General features: G+C 47.0%; 2 protein-coding genes across 3 annotated transcripts in view; both read left to right on the top strand.

Moving 5' to 3' along the window:
- LOC137535190 (uncharacterized) overlaps nucleotides 1-3,019 on the top strand; it is a 200,991-nt gene extending 197,972 nt beyond the window's left edge. The window contains exons 2-4 of one of the 2 annotated variants that reach the window (XM_068257006.1): nucleotides 142-239; nucleotides 967-1,327; nucleotides 2,720-3,019. In XM_068257006.1, coding sequence (XP_068113107.1) covers nucleotides 142-239; nucleotides 967-1,327; nucleotides 2,720-3,009 — 749 coding nt within the window. In that variant the 3' untranslated portion in view covers nucleotides 3,010-3,019. The remainder of the gene's footprint in view (nucleotides 1-141; nucleotides 240-966; nucleotides 1,328-2,719) is intronic. The other variant, XM_068257007.1, reaches the window with a different exon arrangement.
- Nucleotides 3,020-3,319: 300 nt separating this feature from the next.
- On the top strand, nucleotides 3,320-3,883 carry LOC137537051 (oocyte zinc finger protein XlCOF22-like). The gene has a single exon (XM_068259198.1). The coding sequence runs from the start codon at nucleotides 3,320-3,322 to the stop codon at nucleotides 3,881-3,883; it is 564 nt and encodes a 187-aa protein (XP_068115299.1).
- Nucleotides 3,884-14,407: the final 10,524 nt, after the last annotated feature.

The raw sequence follows: 14,407 nt of genomic DNA, 5'->3' as shown, positions 1-14,407 counted from the left end.
ACCAGTGTTTGTGTTTTTAACCCTTGCTGGGTTTTGAAAACATTTTGTTGATGAGCTGAGGAAAAAAATCTGTGATAAAACTCTGAGAATTGTTTGTTGCCGCGTCCCCTCATATTCAGTCAGTGTGTGTGTTTCCTACAGATGGATCCAGTATGAGAAACCCACCAGAGCAATGTACAGGTCCTCGTAATTCCCAGGATTGTCCACATGAAGATCTCACCATCCACCACCATTTTCAGGTAGGTGGAACTATGAATGGGCAGTAACTAGGACTATTTTATATCTGTAGTGTTGTAAAATATCACAAATTGATCTCTTGGAAGTATAGTATTGGTTTATTTACTCTACAGGTTCATTTACTCTACAGGAGACATTCACTGTATAGCAGTGTCTGGATAGGAAAGCTCAGAACAGAAGTCATATACTCCCAATTAGACATTACAATCATTTCTCCTACTTAGATCATGATTGCATACTTATAAAATTTCTGAGTTAACTATTGGAACACACAATACTGCATAAATGAATACATGAATACAGACAAATACTTAAATAGATGAGGTCAGTTGGTTGTTAATTATTATTAGAGATATGCGCTTCAATTGTAGCTTGTTTAATTTAAAGTTAGTTTGACTGGTGAGTTTCACACGGTGCCATCTCTTATCTACAAGACAGCACAAATCCTCCCTAGTAGCTAATTCCAAACCCATGAGACCATGTGAAAGAAGAGAACTTGTCTTATATGAGTAACTGTATGGAACTGTATGGAACAAAGGGAATGTGGCCATTTTATTATGTTATCAATTTTACTTCTGCCTTGTCATTTTTTTAATGCAATAAATATCTAAAGAGCTTATGAATACAACCTTTTGTGTGGTGCCGATCCTTCCAGGAACTGTATCAATTTTACTTCAGCAGTCTCAGTCCTTTAGTGCTAAAATGTTGTTTTGTATCATTTTTTTTAAGGATGAAGACCAGTTTGTTTTGAAAAATGAGCTTAAAGAAGAAACAAAAGAGACTTTTGTGATAAGTGATCAGCAATCTATGGAGGAGGGTGACATGATGGGGACAATTAAAGAGCTAGAAGAAGAGACGTATGTGAGGAGTGATCAGCAGTCTATGGAGGAGGGTGACATGATGGGGACAATTAAAGAGGAAGAAGAGACACATGTGAGGAGTGATCAGCAGACTATGGACGAGGTTAGCATGATGAGGACAAGTAAAGAGGAAAAAGATACGTATGTGAGGAGTGATCAGCAGTCTATGGAGGAGGGTGACATGATGAGGACAATTAAAGAGGAGGGATGTCCTCCAGATATCAGTGAAGGTAAGTAAGAAACAGATTGTAGAAATGTTTCACATTCTGATTTTATGTCATAAGCAGAATAATCCACACGTGACTGTGTAAGATGAGGATGGAGCTTGTAAGACAGATCACTAAAGTAAAGATATCTCTTGCAGAAAGACTTTCATAAATTCAGTAATTTTAGCATGCAATTCCGGGTTTATTCATTATTCTAATAGATGCTGCTCATCATATGAAAGGCCTATCTCCATTCCTCAGTATAACATCATAGTGCCAACAAATGAGGAGGAGATACTGTACACCATATGAAAGGTCCATCTCCATTCCTCAGTATAACATCATAGTGCCAACAAATGGGGAGGAGATACTGTACACCATATGAAAGACTCATCTCCATTGCTCAGTGTAACATCATAGCACCAACAAATGAGGAGGGGATACTGTGCACCATATGAAAGGCCCATCTCTATTCCTCTTTATAACATCATAGCACCAACAAATGAGGAGGAGATACTGTACACCATATGAAAGGCCCATCTCCATTCCTCAGTATAACATCATAGCACCAACAAATGAGGAGGAGATACTGTACACTATATGAAAGGCCCATCTCCATTCCTCAGTATAACATCATAGCACCAACAAATGAGGAGGAGATACTGTACACCATATGAAAGGCCCATCTCCATTCCTCAGTATAACATCATAGCACCAACAAATGAGGAGGAGATACTGTACACCATATGAAAGGCCCATCTCCATTCCTCAGTATAACATCATAGCACCAAGAAATGAGGAGGGGATACTGTACACCATATGAAAGGCCCATCTTCATTCCTCTTTATAACATCATAGCACCAAGAAATGGGGAGAAGATATTGTACACCATATGAAAGGCCAATCTCCATTCCTCAGTATAACATTATAGTACCAACAAATGAGGAGGAGATACTGTACACCATATGAAAGGCCCATCTCCATTCCTCAGTATAACATCATAGCACCAACAAATGAGGAGGAGATACTGTACACCATATGAAAGGCCCATCTTCATTCCTCTTTATAACATCATAGCACCAAGAAATGGGGAGAAGATATTGTACACCATATGAAAGGCCAATCTCCATTCCTCAGTATAACATTATAGTACCAACAAATGAGGAGGAGATACTGTACACCATATGAAAGGCCCATCTCCATTCCTCTTTATAACATCATGTTCCACTACAAATGATGGTTTTCACCTCATGTTTTCTGCTTCAGTGTGTTACAATTAGAGTATTTTTATTCTTATATTGGTGCTTTTTATTCTCTTGCTGTGACTATGTGTGGTTTTTAATCTGTGAGATGAACAAACATGACCTCTGATTACAGAATATGGATGTTTCTTTTCATGTTCTTGTTATTTCCCAGCAGATGGGCACAGTGTTGTAAATATCTTGAAGAGGAGTTTTCCTGTATCGGCAGGAGATAATGGCATTACCCAGCATCCTCCAGGAGTAAGGCACATTATTCCAAATACAAATCACAGACTTTACGCTGCAGATAGACCACCAGATCCTTGTAATTCTGAGGAATCTTCTGATAGGTCACATCCAGTGGGCCTAAATACCCCTCCAGGGGATAACAGTGAGGAGAGGTCACATGACCTGTCTGGTTCTGAGGAATCTTCTGGTAAATCTCAGTGTCAGACATGGAGGTGAGAAGATATTTCCATGTTCTGAATGTGATAAATATTTCACAAAGAAGTCGAGTCTTATTGTCAATTTGAGAATTCACACTGGCGAGCGTCCTTTTTCATGTTCAGAGTGTGGGAAATGTTTTATTACAAAAGTCAACCTTCTAAGGCACCAGCGAAGTCACTCCGATGATCGTCCTTTTTCATGTTCTGAGTGTGGGAAGTGTTTTACTCGGAAAGAAAAATTGCTTGAACATCAAAGAGTTCACACAGGTGGGCGCCCATTTTTATGTTCAGTGTGTGGGAAATGCTTTAGTATCAAAGAAAACCTTTTTATGCACCAGAAGATTCACACAGGCGAACGTCCTTTTTCATGTTCAGAGTGTGGAAAGTGTTTTATTCGGAGAGAACAATTGCTTGACCATCAAAGAGTTCACACAGTCAACCTTCTAAGGTACCAGCGAAGTCACTCCGGTGATCATTCTTTTTCATGTTCAGAGTGTGGGAAGTGTTTCATTCAGAAAAGGAGATTAAGTGATCATCAGAAAATTCACACTGGCGAGCGTCCTTTTTCATGTTCAGAGTGTGGGAAATGTTTCATTAGGAAAATTAAATTAATTTATCATCAGAGAAGTCACACAGGTGAGCGGCCCTTTTCATGTTCAGATTGTGGAAGAAGATTCAGTATGAAAGGTAACCTACTCAGACACCGGGTAACACACACTGACGAGCGGCCGTTTGTGTGTTCAGAGTGTGGGAAAGGCTTTGCTCAGAAAGGAAGCCTGCTTAAGCACCAGAAAACTTATAGAGGAGAGCGTCCCTTTTCTTGTCCTGAGTGTGGAAAAAGCTTTACTGCTAAAGAAAATCTAAGCAGACATCGAAAGACTTACACCCACTGATACTGATGACATATACACCATGGGACATAATTATCAACCAAGGAGGCCTGCTGCAAACCATCCTGGATGCCGGGCTGCACCCCCCCCCCCCCCCCCCTCTGTTTTTTATCCAGATATACCTGAATTTAGAGTTTTTTACCTGGAGTCATACTAAAATTCTCTGACTTAAACACCTAATGAATTTAAACTGTAATTAAATAAAACATTTGTGATGAAATATTTTATTTCTCAGATAAAGGACATCATAAATGACTTGTATATACAGTAATAGCAGTGCCTAGTCCAGAGAAATGAAATAATGAACTAAACAAAACACCGTTTCTTGAGCTGCTGCAATAAAACAGTCACCATATTTTTAAAATCAGATATACATATCTAATGGTGACTATATACAGTATAAGTGATGTGTAAACGGGAATCTTTAAATACCATTTCGGCTGTAAGATGGTCAATGAGATGCAAATAAATCTATGTTGATGCAGGTTTATGCTAATTTTGTATGCAAATGTGTGCAGCTTGCAGGAGTTGATTGGTCCTTTTTCAAAATTGGCATATTCCTGCATCAACTCAGAATTATTTGCATCTCTCTGACCTTCTCTAGTCACAATAGCGACATCCAGCTGGGCTGTTTTGCAAACTGACCTTCATATGTCATTCTAATATGTATTTTAGTACATTATAAAAGAGTAATCCTTTTTTTATATGAGCTGTAATTTGTTTAAACAAGTGCATTTGGGTGTTAGCTTAAAGCAGTAGGATCAGCCATACTATGCCAGGGAAAAAAACACATATATAAGTAGATAAATACTTGATCTACTTACATAACACATGTATTATACTGTCCACGTTTTGATTTCAGTGAATGTTATATAGTAAATTACGAGAATTCTGTTCCTGGTGGGGGCCATGTCTTTTGCCCACAGTAAAGGCTAAACTCGTGATATCATTTCTGCCCTTTACTTTTTTTCTTGTCTCCTCCAATCGCTGAGTCGCCTCAGCCTTGCTTGTAAACACAAGTGAGTAGGGGATTAGGTTTCAGATAAGAAGCTGGCAGGGAAATAAAGGGAAATAAATAAATAAAGAGGAATAGATTATAGATAAGAAGAACCCCCAGCATGCAATTCTTTGGCACGACTACTAAAGGGCCAGTGTTAATTAAGTATGTGATAACTCCAAATCATAACAGCAGAAAAAGTTTTGAAAGTTTTGAATGCAGGCTTAGCATCTTTATCACTTAATACACTCAGACCAGTTGCTGTTGAAATTTGATTTTTATGGTGACGATACCGCTTTAACACATGTAACTATTGTCAGCTCCTGTACCAATTCTACATATTTTTCAAACTCCATTTGCTCATGAAATAATTTAATTTAATATGTTATGTTTTGGTTGTACAGTAGTATTATACTCTACATATGCCCTCCCTGCAGGGCTTTTGTGAATCCACTGAGAATGGTGTGCACATTGAATGCAGAGGTGTTGTCTATTACCTGAAAACCTGGTTCAGATTGTGCATGAAGAATGTGTAATAGAGGAAGAATCCCCTCATTCTCCTGCAGCGTACCTGCACATCACTCTTGCATGTATCCACAGTTACATTGCCTAGGGCCAGATCCATGTTCAGATTGTGCATGAAGAATGTGTAATAGAGGAAGAATCCCCTCATTCTCCTGCAGAGTACCTGCACATCACTCTTACATGTACGCACAGTTATATTGCTTAGGGCCTGATCCATGTTCAGATTGTGCATGAAGAATGTGTAAAAGAGGAAGAATCCCCTCATTCTCTTGCAGCAAACCTGCACATCACTCTTGCATGTACCCACAGTTAGGGCTGGAACCCACTAGAATAATTTTTTGAGCGTTTAGGGAGTGATTCAAAACACTGGCGATTTCCCTAAATGCTCAGCTAATGTTAATGGATGGGCCAATTTCCATTGGAGTGATTGCGATGACCAAAATCGCAAACGCAGGACATGCAGCATTTTTTCAGCATTTGCATTAGCGTTTCTGCAATCTAAACTATATAAACGCTCGCCTAATCGCTCATAAGTCGCTATACAGAGCGATTTGCTAGCGTTTTTAAATTACTGGACACTGATTTTTTTTTTTAAATGAATTGAAAAGACCAATCAGATTTAAAAACGCTAATCGCAAATCGCTACACAATTGCTGGCAAAAATTTTACACTTTTTAAAATCGCCAGAAAACTCTTATGAAATTACAAAATGCTCATTAAAAGCGCTAGCTATTTGCAATTGCGCTTTGTAGCGGGTTCCAGGCCTTAGATTTGTACAGCAGGAGACATTGGCAACGCTTCCAAACAGAGGCTGCACCCAAATTGACTACCTGCAATAGATGTGCAGAGCTCCACAATTGTGGACTAAAATACACAACATGCATTCAAAACAGGTACAGCAAAGGAGGTCGTTAGCTTCAGTATAAATAATATGTGCACAAATTATTCCCTACTAGACTTCCCCACGGCGGTGACGGTCCTCTCAGGGAAGACCTACCGCTAGTCTAACGATAAAAACACAATTTTTTCCTAGTGCTGCTAGTCATAAAATGGTATACATATTTCTCTCAAACAGACATCAAACAAATGACAGCGCTCATAGGCTGCAACTGAATTGTAGACCAACAGAGGCATGCAGAGCTCCACAGGGGCTAAATACATGCCTTGAATGCAAATCAGATGCAAATCATGTACTAGTCCTAATCAGGGATGCTCGGATGTGCCTCATCCACGAATTCGGCAATCCGCGTGGTTGCAAAAAAAAATCAGCATTCGGCCCCGACGCATGCGGATTTTCGTCCGCGTCCACGCAACCACGCGGATTTTCTGCCGTGAATGGCGTAATCGTGCGTGGATTCCCACCCGGAGGCGGATTTTCTTTAAACGTTAATAACAAAGCCCCCATACATGCTACAATCCCCCAAATTGCATGGATTATCGAGGTGATAAGGGGCAACATAACTTCAACATAAAAAATTCCAAAAATGTTTTTTTTTTTTTTTAATGGCTTTTAAAGACAAATCACCACTGTAAATGGGGCTATTAATTGGTAATACGTGGTTTTAAAAAGGGATATACGCGTTAAGCAATCAAAGAGGTGAAGGCGAGTTCCAATGGCACTTGGCAGCGAAGGTACCGCTGGAGGAGGATGAGTGGCTGACGCCAAAAAGGCCCCAGAGAGGTTTTTGTAATTTGTTTTTTTTTGTTTTTTTGCAGCAATTAGCAATGACATCGCAGCAGAGTTGTCAGTGGACACGGGCAGTGTGAACGCAGAGTGCAGTGGTGGTAGCGAGTCAGGAGAAGGACAATGCGGGCGGTCAGTTCAGCAGCACAGAAGGACCACGGCAACATACTGGTAGTACTAGTAGCAGCACAGCGTCATAGTGCTGGCCAAAAAATTAAATGCACCCGGTGACCCGGACAGTGTGAACGCAGACAGAGTACATTGGTGGAAGCGACTGAGTCAGGAGGAGGAGGACAATGCGGGCCGTCAGTTCAGCAGCAGTAGCACAGAAGGACCATGGCAACATACTGGTGGTAGTAGTAGCAGCACAGCGTCATAGTGCTGGCCAAAAAATTAAATGCACCCGGTGACCCGGGCAGTGATATAACGCAGACAGAGTACATTGGTGGAAGCGACTGAGTCAGGAGGAGGAGGACAATGCGGGCCGTCAGTTCAGCAGCAGCAGCACAGAAGGACCATGGCAACATACTGGTGGTAGTAGTAGCAGCACAGCGTCATAGTGCTGGCCAAAAAATTAAATGCACCCGGTGACCCGGGCAGTGATATAACGCAGACAGAGTACATTGGTGGAAGCGACTGAGTCAGGAGGAGGAGGACAATGCGGGCCGTCAGTTCAGCAGCACAGAAGGACCATGGCAACATACTGGTGGTAGTAGTAGCAGCACAGCGTCATAGTGCTGGCCAAAAAATTAAATGCACCCGGTGACCCGGGCAGTGATATAACGCAGACAGAGTACATTGGTGGAAGCGACTGAGTCAGGAGGAGGAGGAGAATGCGGGCGGTCAGTTCAGCAGCAGCAGCACAGAAGGACCATGGCAACATACTGGTGGTAGTAGTAGCAGCACAGCGTCATAGTGCTGGCCAAAAAATTAAATGCACCCGGTGACCCGGGCAGTGTGAAGTGTGAACGCAGAGTGTAGTAGCGACTGAGTCAGGAGGACAGAAGGAGGACCATGGCAACTTACTGGTAGTAGTACCATAACACCAAAAAATTAACCAAGGTAGGCACTAGGCAGGTAGTAACTGTCTTTATAAAGGCAGGCATAGTTAACAACAGCACATGCAGCAGCCACTTCATGTCCCCCTGTGTCCGACAATAGGGGCCAGGAACTCACCTTTCACCCAAGCCTGGTTGATTTTCAGTAGGGATGGGACGAATCCACAATTTCTTCGAATCCGAATCCGGATCTGAATCTAAAAAGGTTCTCGAATATCTCGAACCTTTCGAATCCCGAATCTAACGAATCCTGCACATAAAAATTGTGCGATCCGTGGTATAGTTGCCCGCAGTATAGGTACCCAGGCATAGGTAGCGAGGTAAAGGTGCCTTCAGTATAGCTAGCTAGGTATGGGTGCCTTCAATATTGGTAGCTTTCAGTATAAGTAGCAAGGTATAGGGGCCTTCAGTATAGGTAGCAGGGTTTATGGGCCTTCAGTATAGGTAGCAGGGTATATGGGCCTTCAGTATAGGTAGCAGGGTATATGGGCCTTCAGTATAGGTAGCAGGGTATATGGGCCTTCAGTATAGGTAGCAGGGTATATGGGCCTTCAGTATAGGTAGCATGGTATATGGGCCTTCAGTATAGGTAGCAGGGTATATGGGCCTTCAGTATAGGTAGCAGGGTATATGGGCCTTCAGTATAGGTAGCAGGGTACATGTGCCTTCAGTATCGGTAGCAGGGTACATGTGCCTTCAGTATCGGTAGCAAGGTATAGGGGCCTTCAGTATAGATAGCACAGTACATGTGCTTTCAGTATTGGTAGGTAACTAGGTATAGGGGCATTCAGTATAGGTAGCAGGGTATATGTGCCTTCAATATAGGTAGCAGGGTATATGTGCCTTCAGTATAGGTAGGTAGCTAGGTATAGGGGCCTTCAGTATAGGTAGTAAGGTACATGTGCCTTCAGTGTAGGTAGGTAGGTAAAGGGACCTTCAGTATAGGTAGCAGGGTATAGGGCCTTAAGTATAGGTAGGTAGGTATGTAGGTAGGTAGGTATAGGGGCCTTTAGGTAGGTAGGTAGGTAAAGGGACCTTCGGTATAGGTAGCAGGGTATAGGGCCTTAAGTATAGGTAAGTATGTAGGTAGGCAGGTATAGGTGCCTTTAGGTAGGTAGGTATGTATAGGGGGCCTGTAGGTAGGTAGGTAGGTAGGTATTGAGGCCTGTAGGTAGGTATAGTGGCCTGTAGGTAGGTATAGGGGCCTTTAGGTAGGTAGGTAGGTATAGGGGCCTTTAGGTAGGTAGGTACGTATAGGGGGCCTTTAGGTAGGTATAGGGGGCCTTTAGGTAGGTGGGTATAGCGGCCTGTAGGTAGGTAGGTAGGTATAGCAGCCTGTAGGTAGGTAAGGATAGTGGCCGGTAGGTAGGTAGGTAGGTATAGTGGCCTGTAGGTAGGTAGGTAGGTATAGCAGCCTGTAGGTAGGTAGGTATAGCAGCCTGTAGGTAGGTAAGGATAGTGGCCGGTAGGTAGATAGGTAGGTATAGTGGCCTGTAGGTAGGTATAGTTGCCTGTAGGTAAGTATAGTGTCCGGTAGGTAGGTAAGTATAGGTGCCTTTAGGTAGGTAGGTATGTATAGGGGGCCTGTAGGTAGGTGGGTATAGGTGCCATTAGGTAGGTAGGTAGGTATAGGGGCCTTTAGGTAGGTATTGAGGCCTGTAGGTAGGTATAGTGGCCTGTAGGTAGGTAGGTATAGGTGCCATTAGGTAGGTAGGTAGGTATAGGGGCCTTTAGGTAGGTATAGGGGCCTTTAGGTAGGCAGGTAGGTGCGTATAGGGGGCCTTTAGGTAGGTATAGGGGCCTGTAGGTAGGTAGGTATAGCGGCCTGTAGGTAGGTAGGGATAGTGGTAGGTAGGTAGGTAGATAGAACCCCCCTCCCCCGCCAACCCCCCCACGGCCCCCTCCGTCCCCCGTGCCTCCTCCGCTCACCCCTGCATAATCTACTCACCTTTCCCGTGGAGCGCAGAGCGGCAGACCTCTTCGTTACTTCCCTGTTCCTTCTAGTGGCCGGACCGGCTCTTACTAATGACGTCATTGTAAGAGCCGGTCACTAGGGGGAACCAGGAAGTCGGCGAGAGGTCTGCCGCTCTGCGCTCCGCTATGGATAGGTGAGTGGATGCGGGCAGGGGGGGCGAGCGGAGGAGGCGCGGGGGGGTCGGAGGAGGACGAGTGCGAGCGGCGGATGCGCGGCGATGCGTCGTCGGGATTCGGCGGATTCGTATAGTGGAAAATGGCGTCGGGATTCGAATCCACGAATCTCGAATATTTCCTAATATTCGAGGGATTCGTGGATTCGCCGGATTAGTCGTCCCACCCCTAATTTTCAGGAAGGTGAGTTTGTCCACAGAGGCCTGTGAGAGCCAAGAGCGCTTCTCTGTGACCACGCCACCGGCCGCACTAAAGCATCTCTCTGAGAGGACACTGGAAGGAGGGCAGGATAGGAGTTCCAGGGCGTACTGGGAAAGCTCGCTCCAGATGTCCAGTCTCTTGACCCAGTACTCCAAGGGGTCCACGGGGCTGTCGGTGTCATTGAGCCCGCTGGATGACCCCATATAGTCAGACACCATGGTGGTCAGTCATTGCTTGTGCTGGTTGGTGGTGGATGCTGTGGCGGGCACCTCTGTTCTGGGCTGCTGCACTGCATACAGGCTCTTGCTTAGGCTCTTCAGGTCTCCGGGGCGCCAGTTGCTGCTGCTGGTGCTGGTGGTTGTTGTTGTGCTGCTAGTGGCCATGGCAGGCACCTCTTGCTGGCTTGGCAGAGCAGTTACAGTGGGGGTGGAAGGCTGGGGAATGCTTCCAGTAGTCTGCGCACAAAGGCCTCCTTCAACTCCCTTGTGCGTTGCTCGGTGGTGGATGGCGTCATTAAGTCTCCCAGCTTCCCCTTCAGACGGGGATCAAGCATCAAGGTAATCCAGATGTCCTCCCTTGAACGCACCTGGATCATCCGGGGGTCCCTGCGAAGGCAGCGCAACATGTGCACAGCCATGGGAAACAAGTGGGCCCTGCCAGCAAGATCTTCCTCGTCCTCGCCATTGTCCCATAACGCATGCCTGTCCTCTTCCTGTGCCATGTCGTTGTCCTCCTCAAACCGCCATCCACATACAACGCCTGCTGCACTCTGCTCCTCCTTCTCCTTCTCATTCAAGTTAGGGACCTCCAACTCTTCCACTACCTGCTGTGAGCCCTCCTCTGAGCTGGACTGTGCTGCCATCTGCTCCTGTTCTTCCAACTGCCTCAGGGCTTCATCGCCACGCTCAATTAAATTGTCCATTGCCTGCTCCAGTAGACAAACCAAGGGCACCCACTGACACACAGAGGCCTGCTCCTCACTGACCATCTTGGTTGCCTCCAGGAAGGGACTCAGCACCAGGCATACTTGCTGCATCAGTGTCCACTGAGTGGCAGTAATCATGGGGACTTGCTGGTTGCTGGGGACACTTGGGTCTAGCATGTAGGCCCTAAGAGCCAGCCTGTGCTGACACCGCCGCTCCAACATGGCCAGAGTCGAATTCCAGCGAACTGGCATGTCGATGATCAGCCGGTGTTGTGGCCTTCCATACTGCTGCTGTAAGGTGGACAAGAGTGCAGAGGCAGTGGCTGACAGGCGGAAAAAGCGTACCACCGCCCGGGCATCCTGCAGCAGCTCGCTCATCCCCTGGTAGGTGCGCAAGAAGCGCTGCACCACAAGATTGAGCACGTGGGCCAAGCAGGGGATGTGCTGGAGGTTTCCCTGCTGCACTGCTGCCACCAGGTTGGCCCAGTTATCGGCTGCCACATACCCCACTTCCAGGCCTCTGGGGGTCAGCCACCTCCGCTCCTGCTTTCTGAGGGCGGCCAGGACGTTGGTGGCCGTAAGCCTCTCCTTCCCCAGGTTCACCAATTTTAAAAGGGCTTGGCAGTGCTGAGGCTTGGCGCTGCTGCTGCCGAGGCGGGCTTGCTTTCCGGGTGCAGAGGGAGTTTCGTGACAGGACCCTTCTGCATCCCCCCTGATCCCGCGTGGTGGCACCACTAGCTGGGCTGATGCGCTCTTGTCCTCCCTCCCTTCCATCAGTGTCACCCAGTGGGCCGTAAAGGACAGGTAGCGCCCTGTCCCAAATCTGCTACTCCACGAGTCCATGGTCACGTGGACCCGCTTGCCCACAGAATAGTCCAGGGAACGGGCCACGTTTTCCACCGCAAACTTGTGGAGTGCTGGGATCGCGCTCCTGCTGAAATAGTGGCGACTGGGGACTTGCCACTCGGGGATGCCAAATTGGAGCAGCGTCCGCATGGCGCTCCCCTCCTGCACCAGGGAGTAGGGAAGCAGCTGTGATGCCATGGCCCGAGCCAGCAAGCCATTTAGTTTGCGGATCCGCCTGTGGCTTGGAGGCAGAGGCTTGGTCAGACCCTGAAAGGTGTCGCTCAGCAGGGTCTGACGACGCTGGGATGCAGGGTAGACAGAGGAGAGAGACGAACACTGGCTGCCAGCCTCAATGTCTGTGTCCTGAGTAGCCGAGGTGGAAGAGCGCTTGCGTGCTACTACTGCTGCTGCTGTGGGGGATTCACGACCCTGAGGGAGGGATGATGCTGCTGCGCTGGTGGGCCTTCTGCTCTCAGGAACCCCTGCCAGCAGGCACGTGCAGAGGGGGGTGCTCTGGGTGCCCAGCCACCCCCTCTTTTAAAAAAACTTCAAAAAAGGCCCCTCTCGCAGGGCAAAATAAGCTCTGCCCCTGATCGCGATAAGCCCCGCCCCCCGCCTGGGACACTTTGAAGTGAAGAGGCCCAGACAGGAATCCTAGTGTGGCATACTGACCTCTCCCTCCACCTAGGACCCATACTGACTTCTACCTCCCCCAGCACCCATAGTGACCTCTCCCTCCACCTAGTACCCACAGTGACCACTCCCTTCCCTAGCACCCACAGTGACCTCTCCATCCACCTAGCACCCACAGTGACTTCTCCCTCCACCTAGGACCCATACTGACCTTTCCCTCCCCAGTACCCACAGTGATATCTCCCATCACCTAGCACCCACAGTGACCTCTCCCTCCACCTAGCACCCACAGTGAACTCTCCCTTACTCAGCACCCTCAGTGACCTTTCCCTCCATCTAGCACCCACAGTGACCTCTCCCTCCACCTAGCACCCACAGTAACCTCTCCCTCCCCCAGCACCCACAGTGACCTCTCCCTCCCCAGCTCTAGCAGTGATCCTGCCTACCCCAGCACCCACACTGACCTATCCCTCCTCCAGCACCCACAGTGATCTTTCCCTCCCCCGGTGGCTACCCACCTTTCCCCTGCAGCACCCACAGGGACCTCCCATCCCAAAAGCAGCACCTACAGTGATCTCTCCCATTGCAAGCTCCCACGGGGGCCTCTCCCAACACCCAGCATCCACTCCCTCCTCCATTAACTACACTGACTATCCAGGCACCCACAGTCACCTCCCCTTCCTCCAGCACCCATATTGATCTCTTCCTTCCACAGCACCAGCAGTGAATTACCCTTCCCCCAGCACCCACACTGACCTCTACCTCCCTTAGCAGCAAGTAACTATGCCATTCACAGCAGCACCCATAGTGACCTCCCCCTCTACCTCCCCCAAGACCCACAGTGACCTCCCCCAAAGGACCTACAGTGACCTCCCTTTCCTCCAGCACTCATACTGACCTCTACCTTCCTCAGCACCCACAGTTACTCCCCCCAGCACCCACAGTGACCTACCCTTCCCCCAGTACCCACACTGAGCTCTACCTCCCCCAGCAACCACACTAACCTCTACCTCCCCTAGCAGCAACTATGCCATTCATAGCAGTACCCACAGTGATCTCCCACCCCCTGCACCCACAACAATTCCACCAATGTTCAGCACCCACATTACACTCAACCAGTAACCCCCACTATAGCAAGCACCCAGTACTTGCACCCTGCACCAAATACTCACATCTGGCCTCAATATGACACTTTGTACTTGCATCCAGTGGTGCTCAAATACCCCTTTTTAAAATTCGAGTTTGGTCGAATTCGAAAAGTAAATTATTCGAGGTCAGTCGAATATTCGAGTCGAATAATTTTTACTATTCGATTCGACCTCGGACTTCGAGCTCACTATTCGAGTCGGTATTCGAGCTCATTATTCGAGCTGACTATTCGAATTGGCCTTAAATAGCTTCCAACACTTGTTTTGAGGGTGAATGATGCAAGAAACATCTTTTTTTCCCAAGTAACAACAGCAAGTAATTATGTAGGGATGTTTCTTTAAAAAAAAAAAGGTGGAAAGAG

The sequence above is a fragment of the Hyperolius riggenbachi genome, chromosome 10 (genome assembly GCF_040937935.1).
Source record: "Hyperolius riggenbachi isolate aHypRig1 chromosome 10, aHypRig1.pri, whole genome shotgun sequence".
NCBI classification, from domain to species: domain Eukaryota; kingdom Metazoa; phylum Chordata; class Amphibia; order Anura; family Hyperoliidae; genus Hyperolius; species Hyperolius riggenbachi.
This window is presented reverse-complemented; position numbering and strand designations above follow the sequence as displayed.

Bases quoted from the DNA above. Each gene is read 5' to 3' on its own strand.
- LOC137537051 (XM_068259198.1), top strand. From the start codon at position 3,320: ATGCACCAGAAGATTCACACAGGCGAACGTCCTTTTTCATGTTCAGAG.